Here is a 24,234-nt window from a genome sequence, read left to right on the forward strand (position 1 = left end):
CCTGATCCGGGAATGGAAACCAATATGGGATAAATGCAAATTGGTTTTGTTCTAGTGTGGTGTAATCCCAAGGTTTGTCTAGGGGGTATTCCTACTTTGGCGGCATGGAGCAACGACGGCCGGCTGGTCAAGCCCATGACGGCAGGCAGAGAAAACAGCAGTAGTTATGTGGCAAAGGAAATTGTTCTAACTTCCTTAGGAAGATCAGGCGTATGTAAGTGCAGAAGATGTGGTAATACATGCTCAGTTCCTTCCCGAGTTGTTAGGACAAACGGTTATTGTAAACTTCCAGCATGAAGAATGTTATGGAGAAATTTTGGTGTATGACTAGTTTTGTTTCCCGACGTGTTTCTAGGAAATTATATCCTAAAAGTCTTGGACTCTGTTTTTAGTAGAGCATTTTGCTTCATTGGTTTTATGAATGAAATCAGATCTATTATTATTATTTTTTTTAAAAAAAAACATTAATTATTAATATAATGAGAATTAAGTAGATAAAGTTTAAATGTAATTTAAAGTTGTACGGATTATGCTGGTTAATTGCGGGTTAAGCAAAGTCATTCAGTTTGACCCGAATCTTATTACACTATACGTCGACTGATCTGCTAATTTTGTATTGTATTCGTATCGAATTTGCAAATTAAGTCAAAAAAAAAAAAAAAAAATCTATCCGTCCTACTTTAACATGATCACCAACAGGTTGATTCTAGAAGCTTTGTGAAAATAAGGTTGTAGAATATATATTCCCCAAGATTTGCTATCGTTCGTATAATTGTAAAGAAACCGCAGCAATATTTGATTAAGGTTCCCTCTTTCCCCGCGACTAAGTGAGTGGATTTCTGAATTGTTGGTTGGGTGGCTTTCTTTCATTTCGTAACCATTCAAAAATAAGTAGGTAATTGTCGTAACTTACTCTACTGTACCATTTGTCAAATGATCTACATCCTACGACTACGAGGTTCTGCTTATGCAATCACAGTTAAGTTCTTGTTCCGTCCGCCACTTTTCCTTGTTTTAACTTCAAAATTCCATCTTAAAAAAAAAAAAAAACAGAGCTTTTAAAAGAAAAATGAAAATTATGGATAATGTGAAAATTATTAGGTATGAGAGAGCTTGCAAAAGAAAGTAGGAATGAACACAAAGACTTGCCAAATGTGTCGTTGGGAGTACCTCTGATGCTTAAATCAGTAAATAATTGTGAGATAAGAAAAAGAGTTGAGAATAGAGTGAGTAATAAGTAGTATATTGTGGGTTACATTCTCCATGTATCTATTTGCTTATATCTTGCTGTGGAGATCTGTTCAACCGGAGCTCGTCTATCCTCATCGAAGGTCCCATACCAATGTCAACGATGCTTCTCCTCCTCCAGCAGTTTCTAGTTGGTTGCTGTTGCAAAAGACCTCAAGCAAATCAGCCTTTTGGCCTACTTTAGAAACCGCCTTATGCGGCTCATTTTTTGACTTTCAATCCAAGATACAGAGGATCAGACATTTTCTTAACCTTTACCTAATTTATTGTACTTATTTTAAATACTTTTTTTTTTTTTTTTTTTTTTTTTTTTTTTTTTTATTTTGTTGTTAATGAGCCCACCTCCTATTATTTTTTGCTTTCTTATAACCCTTTCTCCATATTAAATTTTTGTTAAAAAAAGAAAATCGCTTATCAAGATGATCAGTTTATACTAGGAGAAATGCTAGGTCTAAAAATTTGATTTTCAAACGATGTGTCAGTTTCACCATTCTATAACACATTTTGGAAACCAATTTTTTTTTTTTTCATTATATATAAAATTGCTTAAAAAACATGCATAACTCATTTTTTTGTTGTGATTTGGCCACCCTCCACTAGTCCACTTCTTACCTTGAAGGAATCGGATGAGGGAGATAGGGAACATGTGCCCTAATATCATGGGTAGGTGGAGAACCCTATCTTGTTACAAAAGAATGCCACCTGGCCAATATAATCATCCGAAAGAACTCATCGGATGCCGACCCGCCACCGGTATTACGATTATTGTTGTTGTATGCTATCGCCGCCACATTTCTTTCCAAGTTCAGAGGATCAGAGAGAGCCGTGGATCGATGCCACCTCAATTGAGACAGCCCGTCCGGAAATCAACCAATTTTAACTAATTTATGAAATGTGGCAAATTAATGACAATGACTGGGCCTGTTTAGTGGGGCACCGGTTCGGTGAGAGCCCGATGGATTCGGATAGGCTCGTGGGAGGCATGAATAGGATGAGAGGCTTCCATTGTAAAAAGTCCCAAACAACGTGACATTTAAAAGAGACCTGTACGTTATTTCTACGCCCAATTTGCCTTTCTTTCCTCGGGTTGGAAAATTCTGCTCTTTTGAACATGGTTTGCGGTGGAAGTTGGAAGTAGTTGGACTTTTTTTTTTTTTTTTTTTTCCTTTTTTCCCATTTTTTTTTTCTTTATATATATATAATAAAATAAAAATACAAAAGTATTTCTTCCAAGAACGGGTCAAATTCTTTTCCAGCATGTTTACGACTGTCATATAACTGTAATGGCGTGATAGTAAAAATCACCTCTTCATTTTTTTGTTACAAGTATTGCTCCAGAAATTGATTTTCACTGTTACATTATTAAGCTGTATGACAGTCATATACCAATTTATTAAATAGCATTATTCATTGAGATACGCAAATGAAAACGAATATGTTATAATTTGTTCTAGTCCTTGGGGTTTGTTCGCTTCCCGAGGCTCAAATTCGATCGAATCAATTATTAACATTTAATAAACAAATCGGTAAATAGACGGATAGACATGGACAGAAATTTCTTACAAATCGATTTGTAGAAAATCTCTTACAATTCACGTATAAGAGTGACATGTGTCCCTTCACACATGTTATTTTAATAACATGTAATTCTCATATGCTTAAAGAACACATGTCACTCTTATACATAAATTGTAAAAAAAAATTTACAAACAGATTTGTAAGATATTTCAATTCATATTTCAATTATATTACTGTTCGGGGAAGAGGGTTCAATGTATCGTGCATGTATGCCACTTGGTATTTGGGCCAACGGACCCTCAGCTGGGGGCCCACAGGGCCTTTTGATGTTTTTAGTACTTTAATTAATGTTAAAATTTGGAAAGAATATAATTTTTTTTTTTTTAAAAAAAAAAAAAAAAAAGAATAAAGGAGAAGAAGAAGAAGAAGAAAAGGTTGATCGATATATGTCATAAAAAGTCAAGCTACGTACAAATGCTCAAACCTCGTTTGCGTGTGGACCTCAACAGTTGAAAGAAATTGAATCATTAAGCAAGGAAAAAAGGTTACGTCCACTGGGGCCACTTCTTTACTCCTAAACACCGTTTTTTAAGATGGGATTAGTGTGATATAAATCTTCTGAAAAGTGACAACTGACAGCATTTTGCACTAAAGAAAATACTAATATACTATTAATCAAGGGTCTCTATCTATATATATATATATATATGTAAAATAAAAATAAAAATAAAAATAAAAAAATAAAAAATAAAAAAAACTTTACTGATCGGTCCGTTAAATTTTTATATATGAGTGCCAATTTTTATTCCTACTTGGATAAAAAAAAGTCAAAATAAATGGCATATTCTAAGGAAATGGACCATCAAAAGTCAAACGAATAGTACAAGTATGTCGTGAATGGAAAATATTATATAGAAAATGAACCCCAACACTTATCTACCTTAATACTTTTAGCATAGGAGTATGCTTCAGCCTTAGCAAATAAACAACCCTATGGTGATAACAAGCTAACAACACAAACATTTTCCTGCTTCGTTACAATAAACTACTGAAAAGGAAAATAGTATCGGTGGAAAGAGAAATGCTAAATACACTTCCAAGATAATGCTTATTTGTAAGTGTAAATTTTTAGACGTGACAGTGAAAATTACCATTGAATTTAAAATTTAATAGTGATACATCCAAAATTCAATGGTAATTTTCACTATTATGTCATAGTGTTTGCAATTGAGAGTGCATGTATCATTTTTCTTGGTGAAAAATTTAGTAACAAGGAGTAAGTAAATCATGTTTAATTGTACAAGTATATTGTTTGAGGAAGATCCTGATTGGGATTCCTTAGAATTCTCATTCTTAATTATGTAAAATTCGGATAAGAAATGAGAGGAGAATTGCTGCAAGAGAATGGTTGGAGGTGTCCGAACAAGTCTTCAAGTAATTTGGAGTGCAGAAGAACCCACGTGTTTGGACACCTTGGGCCCCAAAAGCCCCCTCTCATTTCCTGCCCAATTTTCTTGAAATTTGGGTAAAAAAAAAAAAATCAAAGTAATAAAGATCCAAAAAATTCTAGACGTTCTTTTCTCTCTATCTATTTTGACATTCTAGACGTTTTTTTAAGACTATAAATTCAAATTGTTTCTAATAATGCCACCCTAGAAATTAGAAATACAAAGAAAATGAGCTCTCAAATTTCAGCCCTTAGTAGTCATTGTTGATAGTTGAAAGGTCATGGGCAATATATATATATATTCTCTCAATTCTACGCAAAAGAGGATTTTAGTACATAAAAGTACTAGAAATTTTGCATGATCCAGCTATTAAATGGGTGTTTCAACATCACATGTAGCCATTGCTAATGACTTTGATGGGAAATTATAGATGACAAGCCATTCAAGTCCATATTTTGTTTTGGACATTCTTCCATTAATCAATAAAGTTGAACAAGATTGCACACCCAAAGTGATTTGCACACCATCCATCGGATCGCTATGACCACGTGGCACTTTGCAGACTGGCCTCCACAACCACGGTCCACGCGTCATTGCTTAGTTGGATTTTTTTTTTTTTTTTTTTTTTTTTTGAGGTTTCCCACGCGGTTTCTTTCTTCTTTTCTACTCTAATTTCAAAGGTGACTTTTTTTTTCCTTTTTTAATAAAAAGGGAGATGTAAATGGGAGGCAACTGTTAATGGGGATACTTCCAATGACTCCTGCAAATATGGATTTGATAAAATTAATCAACTAACAAAACTATTTTAATTTGCAGAAATTATTCTAGAAAGACTAAGGCTTGCATTCCATGCCACATAAGACAGCAAGTCGGGAGTGACACTGATACAAATTTTGAGTAAAACTTACCTTTAAAAATTAGCTTGCAATGGGAGGGTACCCGAGAGATTATATACACGTGGTTAAGATTAGGCTTAACATATGTAAAACACACAGATCGTAACAGACACATTAGTAATTGAAGACGCGTTAATTTAAGTATTCCGTGCGCACAGAATTTATAATTTTGGTTAAATTTACTTCCTATTTACGAATTCTATTATTGTGTAGATGTCTGCTTCATACAATGCCCTTTTTGTTTTTTTTCAAGTCGCTTGGTATGTATGTCAATCAAATGTAAGGTTGGATGCCACTTCTCCTACCCCAACTCAAAGGATCCTTTTGGAAAGCCATTATCCCCTTCATGGTTTCATACTGCTAGAGATTTAGGTCCTCGTGGGCTGCAGAAAACCAAGGAAAACTCTTATTCAAACACCCTTTTGGTTGAAAATTGATAAAGAGTGAACGTGTTGAAAATTGATAAAGTGAATGTTGGAATATTTTAAGTAAATTTATTTATTTATTTATTTATTATTTATTTTTTTTTTTATTTTTTAAAGTGACTAATATAAGAAGTCACTTAAAACACGTTATATTCATCAGTATAAAATAACTGTAAAAAGTTAATATCAAGAATATCATTACTCTTTAATAAAAAGAACAATACATACCCCCCATGACACTTTGCCTTACCAATAAAGGCAATCTAGTTTGAGCTGGAGGACCAAATAAATTGGATCTTCTTGCTGCTAATGTGACATGGTTTAAGTAATGCTAGAAGTCATTCTTTTGTCACTCTTGTGTCATTTCAAAAGTGATGTGACTTTTAAAATCACCATTGAACTTGTAATTATTCATTATTGAATTTTTATAAAGTGGTGATTTTAAAAGTTACATCATTTTTTAAGTGATATAAAAGTGACAAAATAATAACTTCTAGAATTACTCGACATGACCTACCTAAAATGAAGAGAGAGAAATTTAGAATTAAGGAACATTATTGTCATTAGAATAAATTTTGGTCTTCAATAAATCTTAAATTGCTCAGAAGGTCCATGCACTAGGAAGTTACCTTATCATTACGATTTATATATATATAATTAAAAAAGAAAAAGAAAAAGAAAAGAAAAAAAAAAAAAAAAAAAGGGTGTTACATCATCATTATGAATAAAAAGGAAAAGAAAAGGTCTGTAATAATGGTAGAGCATATTGGAGACAGGGATATATAGTTAAAACAATGGAAATCTTTCTAGGAAAAAGTTTTAAGTGGGTGATGTTGGTAACTAAAACGAGGAGGCTGGTCTCCCTACTCGATTGTCTCCTAGTTCATCACAAAAAAGCAAACTCAAAGTTTCCTACCATTGTATTCTTTCAAGGACAAAACGTACAACCCAAAGCATAGAACTTGGGGGAGGGGGGAGTAACCCTAATGGATTGAGGCAATTGCATGATGTGCAATAGTAACTCTAATATGGGTCATTCATTTTAAACGAACCGTATCTTCTTTCTTTTCTTTTTTTCTTTTTTTTTTATCAGGGTATCTCAGGATACCTATTTGTGGACGATATCACAGGTCAACTGACCCACACACACAGTGGTAGCGTTCCATGTGCAAAGGTCTATGAACATCCCCACGCTAATCCCCGGCCCAAACCCATGACCACTCAGAATTGGGGCGTTGAATTGCGGACTTTTCACCCGGGTGGCTTCATCACCATTACTGGAGGTTGTCAACTGCCCTTTTGATTGGTTGCTTTGAAATGGCCAAACTACTCCTTTTTGTAGAAGTGCATAAAGCCTCCCTTTGTTATTAACAAATACCTAGAGAAGCGTTTCATCGCGACTGAGGAACATGTGGTGGTCACAATAAGCAGTGGCAATTCTATCTTTCATTCTAACCGTGGTCTCCATGCCCGCGATCATGACTTCTTGGTTGTTATAGAGGTGACAAAACCTGTGGATTAGCTTAGCTTTGTAGAGCGAGTCCTTGGCTATCTCCATGCGCCACATCGTTGCAATGTTGTGGAAGAAGGAGAGGAGCTCCTTAGGTTGGTGTCACAGAGTGTGATGGCAGGTTGGACTGGTGCGCAGTGAATGGCACATAGATCTTAATGGTGAGGGTTATGGTGCCATTAATGGTAGTTGAGAGATACAGTGTAGGATAAGGCGGTAGAGAGGAGTTTTAGGAGAGTGGCGATGGTGGGGGAATCTGGTAGTGACGATGCGACAATGATTGCAACGGTGAGGCTGGTAAGAGTGGTGGCGGCTACTGAAAAGAGAAAAAAGTTTGAAGTTTTTAATGATATGTTAGAATCTGAACAATTCATTTGAAACAAGCGGTCCAAATTAGAGCTACTGCACAACATGAGTCATTGAATATCACTTTCTATGTTAATCCAACGCTTACGCTCTTTATTGGTCATGATCATTGATTGTGCTTTAAAGTCTTTAGCAGTACACGGGTTAGAACAATATTCATCGAAGGCATGAAGATTTGTTGAGTTTCTCACACAAGTCTTGTAAAGTGTAAAACAACCCCTTTAAGAATTATACAGGCTATGACCGAGAAAAACATCACTCATCTTTACTATTTTTGTGACGTCTCACATTGCCTGGGAATGAGGATGTGCTTATATGTATAAATGCACCCTATATGACACAACGCGTTTTAAAGCCGTGATGGCCATGAACCAGATCAGAACTCCGCAGTTAAGCGTGCTGCTGCGAGAGCAATCCCAGGATGGGTGACTTCCTGGGAAGTTCTGTTTGGGGAGCCAAAAGCGGACAATATTGTGTCATTGGGGGTGGATCGTTACAAATGGTATCTGAGCCATTGCCTAGCCTGAAATGGTGGGAGCGTGCACAAGCCTAAGAGGGTTGCCGACGGGCACTCGCTGGGATGCCAAGAATGGGGTGATCCCATGAGAGTCGCCAGCGAGGACGCTGGGTCCCAAGGGGGGGGTGATTGTGACGTCCCACATCGCCTGGGAATGAGGATGTGCTTATATGTATAAATGCACCCTATATGACACAACGCGTTTTAAAGCCGTGATGGCCATGAACCGATCAGAACTCCGCAGTTAAGCGTTCTGCTGCGAGAGCAATCCCAGGATGGGTGACCTCCTGGGAAATTCTGTTTGGAGAGCCAAAAGCGGACAATATTGTGTCATTGGGGGTGGATCGTTACAATTTTTCTTTTTTCTTCTTTGGGTGAGTAATGAACATCTTTGTAACACCTTGATTTCTTATTGGGAAGAGATGAATAGCTCATATAGAGTGAGTGGTTCATAAAGATACTCAAACATTAGCAAATTTGGAAGGTGAGTTTGTAGTTTCCACATAGATCTTTAAGATCTCTAATTAGAGTACACTAATATAGCTATAGCAGCTAGCTAACTATCCTCTGTTCTCTCTCCATACATATTTTCTTGTCTTCGTTTTAGCTGCTCAAGGGGAGGGAAGGACCTCATCTCTTCCCTCCTCTTTTCCTCCTCCTTTCTCTATGAATATTGTTGCTTTTGTTGGTTTTAGCCTAGAGGTTTCTCTGGCCCTTCTCACCTCTCATGAGGTTTTATTTGTCATTTCGTACGACTTATCGTACCCTACTACAAAACCTCAGGGTCTTGGTTTCTCCATTGTGTTGGTGATCGATTTCGAAGCTCTTGGATTTGGTGTCTTCAAAGTTAAATCTACATTCCTCTGTTGGTCCTAACATCCTATGTGCCAACTCCATCACTCTCTCCGACAATCCAACTTTTTTCTGCCACCAATTGCAACTTCTTCAGACATCCACGCACTGAAGCTCTCTGCCCTACCAGCCCCTATTGTTGCAGTGTTTTGGGGGTTTCTTTTGCTGCTTTTATGTTATTTGAGTTATTGTCTATTTTTATGAGAAATTCTTGTATTTTAATTTGTGTTAGTGCCTCTCTTTTCTGCAGTTCCAGATTCGGATTTTAACAATGCTTTTATTACTTTAGCCTCCTTCGGGTGGTTGTTGTTGTTCCCAAGTGAGGGTACATATAGACTTGTCTAATTTGTACTTCTTTAGCTTCTGTAACCGCCTTGTGCAGCCCCTTGAGAGGACCAAGTCATTTGTTTGACTCATTTTCTACCCTTTGTAATTATTTTAGCACTGTTTTGGTTTGTTTTGAGTCTATTGTTGGGGACACCACATTTTTTTTGTTTATATGATCGTCCACTTCTTCTTCCTTTTGAATCAGGAGTGAAAAAGATCCTCCCCTCCCTTGTAACCTTTTTCCTTAATCAATTAGAAAAAATAAATAAAATAAAATAAAAATTAGCAAATTTGCACGTTGAATGTTATATAATAAACTAATTTATAATCAAGAAAAGAATAGCATAATCTAGGGCCCAAGCCAATTGCATCACCCCCTTCCCCTTTTCTAGCTTTTAGGCGCAAAAGAATGAGATACAACAATACTTTTCTGTTTGCCCAAAATGAACGTTACCCCGTCGATTGAGTCTTACGACTTCACCTTAAAGGGGTGCCCACCCATCTTTTTCATTTTTAAGGAAGACAATAAAATCTTTTTCCCCCCCAGCAAAAGTGCCTCCCATGCATAAAGTCAGCCAGGTGTAATATATTCAAATCAGTAACCATTAGCAACAATATGCAAAAGTCAAAACCAACTATCCAACTTTAGAAAAAAAAAAAAAAAAAAAAAAAAAAAATTACCACCCAAAGTTCTTTCTTTTTTCCCACAAATTTAAACTTCCAAATGATCAACAAATGAATTTGGTGATGATTGTATGCGTGGTCACCTTGATGGGTGACAATTTGTGTATGGCTATTAATTTAGGCCATGTTAAAACATGTATATAAAATTATATATGTCAACTCTAACTCGATTAATTTAATGAAACGGGTTAGACCTATCAACCATAATCTGCTAATTTTGTGTTGAATTCATATTAGATTCACAGATTGTGTTAAAAGTTGTCAACCTTACACCTCTACCTCCAAGAGGATTATTAGGAGTACTGCCATTTTTATTACAAATTATTTACAAATTGAAGTGATAGTTCACGTGATACTTACCACATCAATTTGTGATAAGTGTCACGTTAGTTAGTTATTATCATAGTGTCACGTGGATTGTCACGTTAATCTATAAGAAGTTATAATAAAAGTTGTAGTATCCCAATAATTTTTTCCCTCTCAAACCTTACCGCAAACCATGTCAGAATCATGTACATAATATATATATATATATATATATATAGCAAGCAAATTTTTTTATTCTATTTTATTCTAAGGACATTATGTACCAAAAATAACACGACTACCTCAAAGGCCAAAATAAATTGGTTAATATCAAATTTCATACAGGGACAAACAATGAAATAGATTATAATTTATTGAGGTTTTCACCAAAAATAAATAAATAAATCAAATCAAATGTAAAACTCATCGTAATAACTCTTTTACAATATGATTAGAGCCACATCAGCCACTAAAAAAAAATTAACACCTCCAACACATTTTGACAAGTGTTAACAAGTTGTAAAATAATTGTTAAGTCTAGCATTTTTCATGCACATATATCACATATAGAACCCACATCCTTGTTTGCATATCTATGAGTTCCTTAAAAATATTGAACATATGAAATTCATAAGATAGCCAAAGAAAAAGAAGAAAAACTAGAAGACCAATGTACAGGAGCATCGAAATGCATTAATACTTGATTACAACTCCAATGGTCCAACTATTAATGACTTGTTTCTCTTATTTACTCATGCTATGTCAATTCAAGCCCAGCCCAATTAATTTAACCTTTGGAATTCTTCCCGCAGAGATGGTTCTTCTCTTACATTATTATTGAAATCTCCTGTACCTTGTGCCAAGAATAGTAACCTGAACATTATGCAGAAGCTTCTCATTTGTCAATATCTAGCAACAAAGGTTCCCATTTTTGGAACTAGCCCCATTCTTGGCTAGACAGTCATCATCATTTGCCATCTCACCAAGCAAACAATATTGCATGACATGTCTCATCTTGAACAGGAATAGGATTCTCTTCATTTTTGAACCATTTTATGGTCAGGATTTAATATTTATCTACGGTGTAGATGATGTTGCGTGATAAATTTGTTGACAAACCATTCAAAAAATCTTAATGTTACATCGTTAAATGCAATAACATTAAATTCTTGCCATAAAATGGTTCATCTACATTTTAAGTGAAATGGAGAGAATCCTTGTCCGAGCATCCAATCAGCTTCTTTTCATTTTGAGCTATAGCCTTTTGTTTAGTGAACCTGAAACATATATAACCTGTCAACTCTACACTAATACATCTCTAAATCCTCTTATACCATTTTGTATTTACCTTTCCACTCACAGCCAGCAATGATTACATATAGGCCAAGAATCCTAATGCCCAAAAATTGACCAGCACAAAGCTATGAAACTGAAACTAAACACCTTAGAACTTTCCAAGGAAAATGCATAGATTACTCTAGAAACTGATAAAAGAAGAAAAGAGATCACCATGAAATCTTCATATCATTATCTAACTCTTAACGCCTTCCCTGAATCTCACATTGCCTACCCACGTCCCAACTATAAGCAAGCACTTCCCTGCAGCCCAACTGTAAGGATCATCCCATCCAGATACCAGTGGATTCCCTTTAACTAAATAACAGTTCTTACCTATCAAAGACCTCTCAATACATGAAAAGGAATCCATGGAGGGAATAGGGTGTAAACGAGGCTTCCATTTTCTATTGGCTATGAAATACATGAGCCCAATAGTACTCCCCCTGAATTTGAAATTTATCAGTGGCTTAGAGAAGAAAACTAACTACATAAAGTAATTCTTTTAATAAAGAATAAAAGGAGAAATTAGGCGGGGTGGTTGGTGCTCTAAGGAGGTTGGGGGTTCTTATGGGTTTGGTGTTTGGAAGAGTATTAGGAGGGGATAGGATGCTTTTGCAGCTCATGTAAGATATGAGATAGGGAATGGTTCGAAAGTTCGGTTTTTGCATGATTTGTGGTGTGGGGAGATTTCTTTGAAGACTCTTTGTCCAGAATTGTTTCTCATTGCTAGAGGCAAGGATGCTTGGGTGGAGGAGAATATGCAAAGACAAAATGGCACAATTCTATGGAATATTCTGTTTTCTCGCCCAGTTCATGATTGGGAGGTCGAAGCGGTTAGTAGATTTTTTGAGATGTTGTCCACTCTTAAAATTAGAAATGAGGGAGAGGATAAGATGTGTTGGAATCCTGCGCGAAAGAAATCTTTTGAGGTAAAGTCTTACTATAAGGTTTTATCTAGTCCTATTCAGTCTTCCTTTCCGTGGAAAAGTATTTGGCAAGTTAAGGTCCCCCCGAGAGTGGCTTTCTTTGTCTGGACGGCAACGTTAGGGAAAATATTAACCTTGGATAATTTACGAAAGAGAAACATTATTGTGATGGAGTGGTGCTTTATGTGTAAGAGTTCTGGAGAGTCCATTGACCATTTGTTTTTGCATTGTATGGTGGCTACAGAATTGTGGAGGACGATTCTGCAAATGTTTGGGGTAGAGTGGGTAATGCCGCGGTCGATGAAAGATATGTTGGGGAGTTGGAGGGGGCAAAAGGGTAATCAGACTCTGATACCGATTTGGCGCATGGCGCCATTGTGTTTGATGTGGTGTGTTTGGAGGGAACGAAACGCACGTTGTTTTGAAGAGTGAGATTGATTTGATGAACTTGAAGAGAATGATGCTACAAACGATGTTTATGTGGAGAGAAAAATTTCAGCTTATGCATGAGTGTTCTTTTTTTGAATTTATAGATAGGTACTCTCTTTTTTCTTTGAATTAGGGGCTTCTTGTATACGTCCTGTGTACTATGAGTTGCGCCCCTTTGCGCCTTTTGAATATACTTTACTTATCAAAAAAAAAAAAAAAAAAGAATAAAAGGAGAAATAACTCACTTAGTATCATCATCATATAACTGCAACAACTCTTCTTGCAGTCCCATTGCCTTCCAATCATTAGTCAAACAATATGGAAATCATTTCCTGCAACCCATCATCTTCTCTAGGTCATTGATAGGTCCAATACATATATTATACTTCTTAATACAAGCAAAATCTGAAAATAAATACTTTTACAAAATGTATTGAATACTACTTGCATTCTCCATATTCTTCTAGATTTAGTGGATGCAGCAACATATAATTGGAGTTCATCCAAGAAGCATGAGTGTCTTTTTTTTTGTTTTGTTTTTGGTGGGTCCAATGGCTAGGCTACACAATGGAAGTAGCCCTCCTTTCTCTTAAACCATGCGCATGTCATCAGATCAGAGAGGGTAGCGTTCCTCTACAAACCAACCAAAGCTAAAATTGACTATTGTTCCTATATTGTTCGAACTATTTATGAGGTATTAGAGCACTAATAGCAGCTTTCTTAAATTCTCTTTCCTTCCCTAAATGTAAGAAAAACTTCTAAAAAAAACCCTACAACAGACTCCATTGGTGTTCCCTAAACCAAGGGAATCAAAAGTGCTACCCTAGTCTACGGTAGCTAGGGTAACACTTTTGATTTCCTCAACATTATTTTAATATAAAAAGGTTTTCTCTCTCCCCTCTTTCATCTGGCATTTATTTGAAAGAATATTTAAATGACTTTTTTTTTTCCTATAGCATTTATTAGAAAAAAAATATTTAAATGGAATAGGAAAATGATAAGAGAAGCTATTGTAGAACTCATTTGAATAGGGAAGCAAAAAGTAGTTTGGTTCTCTAAATTAAGAAAAAACTAAAGGATTTTGCTGCCAGTGCTCTTAGGCGTCAAAATTTGGATATTTGTACATGACAAAGAACCTTTACTTAACTTGTCGTTATGTTCTATCCACAATTAAAACAAAACAAAAACGAAAAATGACAAACTCTTTCATTTTTTTCCTATTAAATCAAAACAAAAAATGGACAATTCTATTAGGTTGAGTAATAATTCAATTAATTTTTTATATGAGAAAATTACCATGCTTAGTGTGTGCCTCAACCTGAATCCCTGACATCACTGGGATTTGATCCCCTTTGGCCCTTTCTCATACGATTACAAGACTTTATCAACTAAGCAAGCTGACACCGACAAAAGAATTACTATCTTATATGTATCAACATATAAATTATTTGATACATCAATTTAGATTTTGCAGTTTTTTCTTCTGCAGTACCCCAATGTGACATGAGTGTGAAAGCGGTTCAAGAATAAGTTTTCTTTTTATAAGGTTTAAAATATTTCATTTTGGCTTTTCTGAGCCTTGCTCTTTGCAGTGCCTACAACTTGAAACAAATTATACTTGCTGATTTATTAACTTGCCTTTTTTATATTAGCCATCCCTGTATAACCCTTTTTTTAAAAAAAAAAAAGTAATAAAAATTTTATTGAAAAAGCGTAAGGCGCCCCTAAGTACACAGGAAGAATACACAGAAGCAGGCGAAGCAGCCCACAAAAAGAAAGAAACCCACCAACAAAATCTAACCTCATCACCGCCACAGAATCGGTAAATAATCGCTCATCCATTTTCACAGCTCGACCTTCCTTAACATTCCTATAATAATTCTGAAACGGCTTAGAGATCGATGCCATTGGTCAAGAAAGACGTAGCCTCTCTCCCACCTTAGCAGCCCTTGAGGAGGAACCACGGGAGAAGAGGTGAACCAGAGCCAGAGAAGACCCCTCAGGCTTGAGAGACGCTTCCAAAGACGCCGAAGCAGAATCTTGCGCAAGCAGAGATGCCGAAAGAGAAGGACTAGAGCTCACAGGGACAAGCCCATCTCGAGTAGTGGAAGCCAAAACCTCGTTACCCAATCAGTAATCCTTCGAGAACATCTCAGACCCAACCTTTGGCAACCAAAGCATCGAGCCTACCACTGAGTCAGACCCAAAACCTTCCTTTGTCAAGATCTCCAGCGAAGAGATCTCATCAGAAGCTCTACGAGTTCCTGCCAGAACCGAAGGGCCTCGCCCAATGACTATGGGATGAAGAGAAGACCTGAGACCCGAAAACTTGCAAACCGGTTTGAGGTGGATAAGCCCAGTCTTAGGCTTGAAACCTTAGGCCTGAAACCATTGGGCTTAAAACACAACCCAACTAACCGACCCAGGTATCCTCTGACCTGAACCTTCACTAAGCGAGAAAGCCCTAGAAACATCTTCAACCAATAAAAGACGAAATTGCCCTTCGTCTCTTTTGTCTTCCTCGCTACAACGCTGGAAAGAACCGCCGACGACCTAGAGACCCTTGAATCAAACTCGTAGCAGTTCACCGCCATTTGCACATCCTCACCGCCATTCGCCAACACCGAAGGAAGCATATCGAGAGGAGTCACGGACAACGGCTTCAACCCTACAGTCTTCTCATCATCTCTGTCCACTGAGCGTAGCACTGCCGTGTAAGATCGACCAGATAAAATACCCCCCTTTTGTTTCCCCTCCGAGAAAGACACCTCAGAAAGTAGCGGCCACTCCTTAGCTTCAAGGAAAGCCGGCATCTGCCGCAACTCACCCATAACCCGAGACCAACCCCAACTTGCACGGCCTTCAAGGAGCCAAATAGGCCCTTTTCAACCACCCTCAGCGTAGGCTACCACCTCTAGGTAGTGGTCGGCCTTGATACCACCCCTTCAGACCATCAAGGTTTTCACATCCTCCCAAAAATACTTGATGAAGTCCTTTGCTGGAGCCTTCAATGCCCTCCTCAACAGTGGCCATCAACCACGCTGAACCTTGGAGACCCAAAAAAATGAACCCACAAAACCCCTTCCTCCTCTCCTCCAAGCAAAGTTCAAACACTTCTGCTTTCACCGAAAAGGAGAAACCTTTAGCTTCCACAGAGAAGCAATGCTCCATGTCTACTTAGTTTGAAGAGTTACAAGAAGAAACACCAAGGATACCGACGAAACAGCCCCTCAGCACCACCGGCCAAAAACCAGCACCAATCGAGCTTGAAGAAGGAGAAATCAGAGAAACCAGTCTGTCGCACCCACCAAAAACGAAACTGAACCAAGCTCTAGCGGGACATGCCTACACGCACAACCGCAAGCAAGGGTCGGAAAAAGAGAGTGGGAGAGATGAGGAGGGAGAATGGAGAAAATGTTTTTTGTATAACCTCTCTTCCATATTACAGGAACTTTCAAGCAATAACCCTAAGACTTTCCAGGTTTACAAAATTAAAATTTTACTTCTTTACCGGCACAGATGTGATAATGTATAACTTACTCATTTCATTAAAACCAAAGGGCGCACCAAGTACACATGACATATATAAGAAAAATGCCTAAATAAAATAAATAAAAAAAGTCATGGAAACTAGAAATATGGAAACGATCATAGGCAGCCATCCAATTGAAAATGAGAATTAAAAAAGGCCTTAAACTCCGCCACCATCCTCTCTGTCTTCAAAGTTTTGGTCATTTCTTTTTCTCCAAATACATCACATCAAGCATAACAGAATCATCTTCCAGATTCACTTTGAGGGCTATCGAATTTCCCTCTCCAACAAGCGAAGAGATCTCTTACTCAACAAGGCATGGCCCATGCTAAGCCAACAAGCCGAAGATAGAGTTCCATAATTCACTAACTAATTCATAGTGTAGTAAAAGATGGTTAACGATTTCTCCAATCTTCTTACACAAACAACACTAATCAACCACAACGATATGACGCTTCTTGAAGTTATCCAAAATGAGGATCTTACCTAAAGTAGCCGACCAAGTGAAGAAAGCTACTCTCAAAGGAATCTTACTCCACCAAATACACCACGAGACAAGGGTGCTATCATGGGGGATTAAGACATTATAGAACGAGCTAACCTCAAATTACCCTCTCTTGGAGGGAATCCAATAAAGCTTGTCTATACCATCCCGTCTCCATTTGATGGAGTACAGCTGATCGAAGAACGAAATAAAGAATTCCAACTCCCAATCATGTGTTGCTCTAACAAAATTAACATTCCATTAAGGAAAGTCATTGGAAAACTAAAGATGATCTGCCACGGAAGCATCCCTAAGGTAGGCAATGCTACACAACTCCGAATACGCTCCCTTAGGGGGCAGTACCCCCCACCATACATCATGCCAAAAACTAACCTTGAAGTCGTCCCCCACTTCAAATCTAGTAAAACTAGAAAACTCCTCCCAACCCCTCCTAATGAATTTCTAGAACACCGCCCCATACAACACATTGACTCCATTAGAACACCACCCACCCCACTGTCTACCATATTTAAGTTTCACAACACCTCTCAAAAAATACTTAAGGTCCACTACCCGTCTCCAAATGGTCTCTCTCTGATAAGCATATGTCATAACCTTTTCTTCAGAAGAGTTCGGCTAAACATGAGCAAATTCCAAGGTACTTTCCAGATCCTCAAAGCTCCTATTGTTTCGTTCCCTCTATAAGCACCAAAATAGGCAAATAGGTGCAATTTTTCAAACCACAGCGCTCCTTGGCCTTCCAGAGGACCACCAACAAGCAAGCAAGTCGATAACCCGTCTGGACATAACCTAAGATATCCTGAAACGGCTGAAGAGAGTACTCCACAAAGCAGAAGCCACGTCGCAATGGAAGTTCTTATCGCACAATTGAAGTGTATATTATATGTATGCATACATTTTTTTTAATAAGTAAAATAATTCATTAAAAGCACAAGGGGCACAATCAAGTACATAAGAAGTATATACAAGAAAAACATCTATCAAATCAAGAAGAAGAAAAGAGTGCACAAAAATCTACAAATTACTGATCACAACAGGTACAATAAAGCACCTTAAGCAATATTTGGAAAGGGGGGAAAAGCGACAGACCCAACTTTAGGGAAAAAATGGAATAAGCTATGCAACAATTTGTGGAGAGATGGGGAGTCTGTCGACCATCTTCTTCTTCATTGTGATGTGGCTTCTGCTTTGTGAAGTGCTCTCTTTAGCTGTTTTGGGATGTTATGGGTTATGCCTAGACGGGTTATTAACTTGTTTGCGTGTTGATGGCCCTCTGGAAGGCTGAGGAGTGCTACAGTGTGGAAAACGGTGCCCACTTGCCTATTTTGGACTCTATGGAGGGAGAGAAACAATAGGAGCTTTGAGGACTTGGAGAGGTCTTTAGAGGATATTCTATCATCTTGCTTCCATACTTTGTACCTTTGGACTGCGGCCTTTGTGTCCCCTCTGTCGATTAGTTATGATGATTTTCTTTTTCGTTTCTCTTTCTAGCTAAGTGATTCTTTTTGTATATTTTCTGTGTATTGAGGGGCGCTTTACGTTTTTAATAAGATTAAATTATTACTTGTCAAAAAACAATTTATCAGATGATGACAATGCATTACCATTCCACCCTCAGTTTTAAGTGGAAAAAAATACCTGAAATCCTCCCCAGCTATGTGGAAAGTAATGCAAAACATGTTGATGAGACCGACACCATGTGATATTGCCCATAGCAGCAGAAGGGCTCACTAAAGTCGAGCAGCCTTTGATATGCTCTTTCTCCTCTTGATCAGCCCATCCATCAAATGAAAAAAGGTTGATTTATTTACAGTGACACCTTTCTGAGTAAATTCTTCATAAATGCGCATTGCATCCTTGTATTTCCCTTGAGAACACAGCTCACTGATCTGTTCAGAATAAGCAGTAGAACTCGAATCAGATTCCTCCAGAGTTTCATGAGTTACAACATCTTGCCTCTTGCCCATTTGTGAGGGCTGATAAGGTAGTTTTCCAATTTCAGCCATTTTTGACATGAACTCCTCTGCTTCCTCAATCCTACCAGCATCTGTAAGCGCACCAAGAATGGAATTATACGTATACTGGTCAGGCCCTAATTTTCTCTCTTCCATTTCTGTGAGAAGATCAAAAGCATCCCCTAATCTCCCTTCTTTGCATAGGCTTGATATCAATGTGTTGTAAGTAACTGCATCAGTGGCTTTTGCTTTCGAAATCCATGTGTTGAAAAGCTTAAGAGCCTTTTCTAGCATACCCTCTCTACAAAGCCCACGGAGAAGAATATTACATGTAAACACATTTGGCTTAAATGAATTCTCAACCATTTTGTTGTGGAACTGAAATGCTTTCTCAATGTCCCCCTCCCGGCAGAAACCTTGTATGATTGTGTTGTATGTAATTTCATTTGGGACAAAACCACTCTCTAAAAGCTCATTCAACTTCTCTATTGCTTGATCAGTTTTTTTAGATAGGCATAGCCCTCTGATTATAGTGTTATAGGTGACAATACTGGGAAGGATTCCTTTCTTCTTCATTGCATCCCAAACCTCGAAGGCCTTTTCTGGCTTTTCATCCTTAATGTATCCCATCATCAAAGTTCCATAGCTTACCTCATCAAGAATATAACCACGCTTACTAGCATTAGTAAGCAATTCATATGCTTCGTCAAGCTTTTTCTCCCCACAAAGTGTGTTTAGAATGGTATTAAGGGTAACACTATCCATCTTCAAGCCTTTCCTACCCATCTGATCCATCATTCCAAATGCTTTCCCCATGTTCCCTGCTTTACAATACCCATCTATCAAAGTATTGTAGGTAACACAATCGGGAGAAACCCCACTTTCTTCCATCTTCCGAACAGCATCACTCGCTTCATCCATTTTCCCTTCCTTACAAAACCACTTAATCATTATATTGTGAGTAACTGTATTCGGCTTCACTCCTCTCTCACCCATTTCCTCAATTAACTTAGACGCATCCAAACTTCCCTGCCACTCAGAACACCCGTCAATCAACGTGTTATACGTGACTACATCCGGCAACAACTTCAAATTCTCCATCTCATCTCTCAGCCTCAAAGCTTCTTCAATCCTACCCTCCTTACACAACCCCCAAACCAACATGTTATAAGTCCAGACATCCGGCAACCTGTTATCCCGCGTCATCAACTCCATCACCTTTGCCGCCTCCTTCAACCATCCCAATTTACAATACCCACAAACCAATATATTATAAGTGTTCCGATTCGGTAACAACCCTCTATTCTTCATATCCAGCAACAAATCCCTCGCCTCATTCAACCTCCCCTTTGTACAAAACGCGTACAATATCGTATTATAACTCACATTATCCGGCGAACATCCAAACTCACCCATCTTACACACCAACTCCAAAGCCTCCTTAAACTTATTCTCCAAACAGTACCCATATATCAAAATATTAAAACTATTGGTATTCAAATTGACACCTAGCTTAACCGCATCCTGAAAGATGTCCTTACACAACGAGATGGAGTACGAAGACGGGTGTCTTACCAGGGCATTGAGGAGAGTGTTGCAAGTGAGCAAATTGGGGCGAACTCGCAGCCGCTTCATCTTATTGAAAATCTGGGCGGCGAGGTGGGGTTGCTTCCGCTGAACATAGGCGCCAATGGAAGTGTCGAGAAGCGCTCGGGAGAGCCTGGGGAGCGTGCGAGCGGGGTGGAGGATGAGGCGGTGGAGCTGGTGTTGGCGATCGGAGGCGATGAAGGAGACGAGGAGGGACTTGGCGTCGGAGAACTTGTTGTGCGCGAAGAGGGAGGGGAGGAGGAAGAGGAGGGTGTGAGGGGAGTCAGCGAGGGAAGGAGAGTGGGACTGGAGGAACCTGAAGAAGGAGAGGAGGGTGTTGGGGCGTGAGGCTATGGTTTTGGAGGAGAGGAGAGAGTTGAGGATGGGTTGGGTCAGGTGTGGAACGTACGGGGTCAAGGAATCGAGTGGGGTGTTCGAGGAGGTCAGGATTTTCGTAAGGGTTTGGAGGAGTTGAAGTTGGCTTGCCGTTGAGATTGGGTTGATCATGGCGTCTCCCAATGTGATTTAGGGTTAGGGCATTTCGGTCAGAGAGATTACGTAGGCTTTCTCAGAGAAGAAGAAGAAGAAGTAGAAAAGAAAATGGCAGTTAGGCAGGAAGGTAAAACGACTTCGTTTATCTCATTACTTAAACGGTGCGTTGCATTGCGTCGTTTAACGGTGAGGTCAGGAGTTCGACTCAGGACCGTTAAGAGTAATAATTACTGCCACCTAAATATACTACCACCTAATCATTACTCATAGAATAACTGGTTGCGTTGCGTTTGGCGGTTATATATTTCTCTCTCTCGCTCTTTGGCTCTAGCAGACTGGTGGGGGAAATGGGTGGCTCAGAAGACTCAAAGCCGGGGCCAGAGGTGGTAGAGCTGAAGCCAATCGAAGCGACTCCGGCGAGCTTCCAGGAGTACGGTCAAGTCATCGAGGCTTCCCCTGACGGCGCCGAGTTCGGACCTCAAGATGCTCAACTAGACCTCAGCCGTGGCATTCCCAGGTATAAGACTGGTCGAAGTGGATTGATTGTACAGATTAGGATTCTATAGATTCCTAAAATAATTTTAGGGTAGAAATATTAAAATCTTAATCATTGTTTGATTAAGATTAAAATCAAGTTGTTAGGAGGAGTTTGTGATGGTATATTTATTTTAACAGGTTTTACATTATGCAACTTGAAAACCGACCACTGAAGTTCTCTACAATCACACATCACGCAAGTGTGAGCCAATGCCTTGGTTCGGTCGGAGGTCATGCGTGGTATCTTGGGGTTGCTAAGCCGTCCATTGTGGACGACAGTGGAGAAGTTAAGGATGACAGTGGCAGGAACATTGTGCGGTCTCCTTGTGGGCATTTCTATGTGCCTCCTGTTGTTGAGGATGTCCGAGTTTTCAGAGTTGTGGGCTCCAAATTCCTCAAGCTGAATCGAGGGACATGGCATGCCGGGCCGCTGTTCAAGGCTGATGCCAATCATGCCATGGACTTCTACAATTTAGAATTGAGCAACACCAATGTGAGCCTTTTCTATTTCTCTCTCTCTCTCTAAACTAATTGTGGATTTTATATGGCATTTTGATGCATTTGTGTTGAATCCCCGCTCCCCTTTCAACAAGTGAAACTTAACACTTATAATATATAAATTATGAAGTCAGGGTTTAAACTTACGACCTCCCTACTATGATATTGTAGTAAAAGTTTAAACTGACAAAAAAAAATTATAGACTTAATCATTTAAAGTAATATTCTAACATATTGTACCTTTGGAAAGCAAAATATGCGTAGACCTTACCTTTGTGTCTGAATGTATGTGTCTGCATTTTGTTATGTCCATTAGATTCGAGTACTCATTTTTATGTCTTTGCTTTGAATGAAGTTGCTCAAATGCATGTACTCATGTGGGTGTTGGTTTATTTAGTTCATGTTGGGTTGCTCACTACATAGTGTGAATTACTAGTTGGTACTGGAGCAATGGTTGGTGTGCGCTAAATTAAATGGAGTAGATCTTTATTAGCATTTATTCAGAAGTAGGATTCTTTTGAAGATAAGTAGAATATTAAACTCACTTATCTAGCTGTAAAAGAGAGAGAAATCAATAGAAAAAAGTGTACAGCTAGCTCTGGAATTGACTATTCAACATGGTTGGATTACCTAAAGTATGTGTTATTGCGATGCTGTGAACTGATTGAACAGATTGTTCTGGCTATATGAACTCCGTTTATGTTTCTCTTGTATACATTTTGTGTACTTGAGTTGTGCCTTTCACATTTAATAATATTTCGATTTCTTAGAAAAATAAATAAAAAACCTTCGGAAAGTTGTATGCCTCTATGTATTATTAGTTGTTTTACCCCCATTTTCTTTTTCTCGAGTATCAGATGATACCTTCTCTGCTTCTCAACCCAGAAAATTTTCAACTGTTCTGTACAACTTTTGGGTAACGCGATGAAATTCACATTGTTATATATTCCTTTATGCTTCAACATGAAGTAATTGTACACTGGTAAAATTTGAGGTCTCCCCTTAAAAGTGATTCCATTTCTTTCTGTGAGCTCTTCTAGCAAGCTTCTCTGAATCTCACTCTGCTGGGAAGGGGAGTTCATCATCCCAAAGGCCTTCATCTGTGCCTTCTGAAAAGGGACCTTAAGAGGCCTTTCTGCATGTTAGACATGGCAAATGTGTATATTACTATCTTTCCATACAAGTATCTTTAACTCTGGGATATTTTGTATGTAGAGGAACCTTACACTTTTAATGATATTTCGATTGCTTAGGAAAAAAATATATTTTGTAACATGTTTTTCCTCCTGTAGGTGGTTGATCACACGACACACAGCTTCATCCACAAGAATGGAGTGATCTTTTCGATCAATGACTAGTGTCTGCTTTTGTTTCAACGTCTGCTGCTGCTACTCTTACTACAAATTATGTGTATGATAATATGAATTCTCACAAATCTGGATATCTCAGCTCGCAAATGTAATCATCTTCTTTCTCATTTATACGTGCATATACTGTGATTTCATTTTTCATATGGGTTCTAGAACCCTTCTAGCCAAATGAAAGAAAAAATTTCTTCTACCTCCGTATGTTATATTCACATCTGTTTTTAGAATACATGATTTTTACATGCATTTTTATAGCAAAATCAACTGCAATAAGCTCCTGGTAGCAAAATAAAAAATAAAAAAATAGGTCCTTACACTCAATTTTCGTCCAATTTTTTTACGAAAACCGTCAAATGCCATATGAACACCAATCATATGATCTGTCATTTGCAATTAAAATATCAAAATTTTAAATTTTAAATTAAAAAATAAAAAATAAAAACAGGAGGGGGAGAGCCACCTATTTAGCCAAATGGAGTAGGAGTGTCAAAGCAGAACAATTATTATCGAGGAATGATAGGCAGGGGCAATTGTGCCGGCCCCTTGCCCCCTCTTTTAATTAATAAATGTTTTTTTTAATCAAAAAGCAATTTTAATGTGATATCAAAATTACTTTTTGATTAAAAAAATATTTATTTATTATATATGCCAGTTGGGGGCCGGCACAATTGCCCCCAAATATCATTCCTCATTATTATCACCTAATTACATAACCGCTTTAGCGGGTGGTTGGCAAAAATCGCATAAGCACCTGTGGCAATGCAATTTTAAGGGTAAGCAGACGTTGTTAATAACTGTTAACCGCTTACTCTTATATATAATATATATAAACAAAATAATATTGGTACAAACATTTATAAATGTGATGGCTCAAAACACTAAAATATACCCAAAAAGCCCATACTTAAAAGAAGGTTATGCGGTGCGATTTTGGCTTCAATAACCGCTAATAAACAGTTATTTCAAAATCA

At 38.1% G+C, this 24,234-nt stretch overlaps 2 protein-coding genes across 9 annotated transcripts; one reads left to right on the forward strand and one right to left on the reverse strand.

Annotated features, from left to right (window-relative positions):
- Positions 1-5,444: 5,444 nt before the first annotated feature.
- LOC133863480 (pentatricopeptide repeat-containing protein At2g16880) lies at positions 5,445-20,972 on the reverse strand. 8 transcript variants are annotated; one of them, XM_062299426.1, is made up of 3 exons: positions 18,466-20,972; positions 13,036-13,122; positions 10,623-10,970 (listed from the first exon to the last, which is right to left on the reverse strand). In XM_062299426.1, the coding sequence occupies exon 1, from the start codon at positions 20,874-20,876 to the stop codon at positions 18,558-18,560; it is 2,319 nt and encodes a 772-aa protein (XP_062155410.1). In that variant the 5' UTR covers positions 20,877-20,972; the 3' UTR covers positions 10,623-10,970; positions 13,036-13,122; positions 18,466-18,557. The 8 variants fall into 8 exon arrangements, with proteins under 8 accessions (XP_062155414.1, XP_062155410.1, XP_062155408.1 ...); XM_062299424.1 differs by having other exon boundaries at positions 10,623-11,374; XM_062299423.1 differs by having other exon boundaries at positions 10,623-11,878.
- A 162-nt stretch (positions 20,973-21,134) lies between these two features.
- On the forward strand, positions 21,135-23,456 carry LOC133864393 (uncharacterized). Its single transcript, XM_062300719.1, has 3 exons — positions 21,135-21,378; positions 21,537-21,891; positions 23,189-23,456. The coding sequence occupies exons 1-3, from the start codon at positions 21,209-21,211 to the stop codon at positions 23,252-23,254; spliced, it is 591 nt and encodes a 196-aa protein (XP_062156703.1). The 5' UTR covers positions 21,135-21,208; the 3' UTR covers positions 23,255-23,456.
- The last annotated feature ends 778 nt before the right edge of the window (positions 23,457-24,234 follow it).

Source organism: Alnus glutinosa, chromosome 3, assembly GCF_958979055.1.
Source record: "Alnus glutinosa chromosome 3, dhAlnGlut1.1, whole genome shotgun sequence".
Taxonomy (NCBI): domain Eukaryota; kingdom Viridiplantae; phylum Streptophyta; class Magnoliopsida; order Fagales; family Betulaceae; genus Alnus; species Alnus glutinosa.

Excerpts from the sequence above, each read along its gene's own strand:
- LOC133863480 (XM_062299430.1), bottom strand. The coding sequence starts at position 20,876 with ATGATCAACCCAATCTCAACGGCAAGCCAACTTCAACTCCTCCAAACC.
- LOC133864393 (XM_062300719.1), top strand. The coding sequence starts at position 21,209 with ATGGGTGGCTCAGAAGACTCAAAGCCGGGGCCAGAGGTGGTAGAGCTG. Across the intron at positions 21,379-21,536 it reads CTCAGCCGTGGCATTCCCAG|GTTTTACATTATGCAACTTG; the intron begins GTATAAGACTGG and ends TTATTTTAACAG. Across the intron at positions 21,892-23,188 it reads TAGAATTGAGCAACACCAAT|GTGGTTGATCACACGACACA; the intron begins GTGAGCCTTTTC and ends TTCCTCCTGTAG.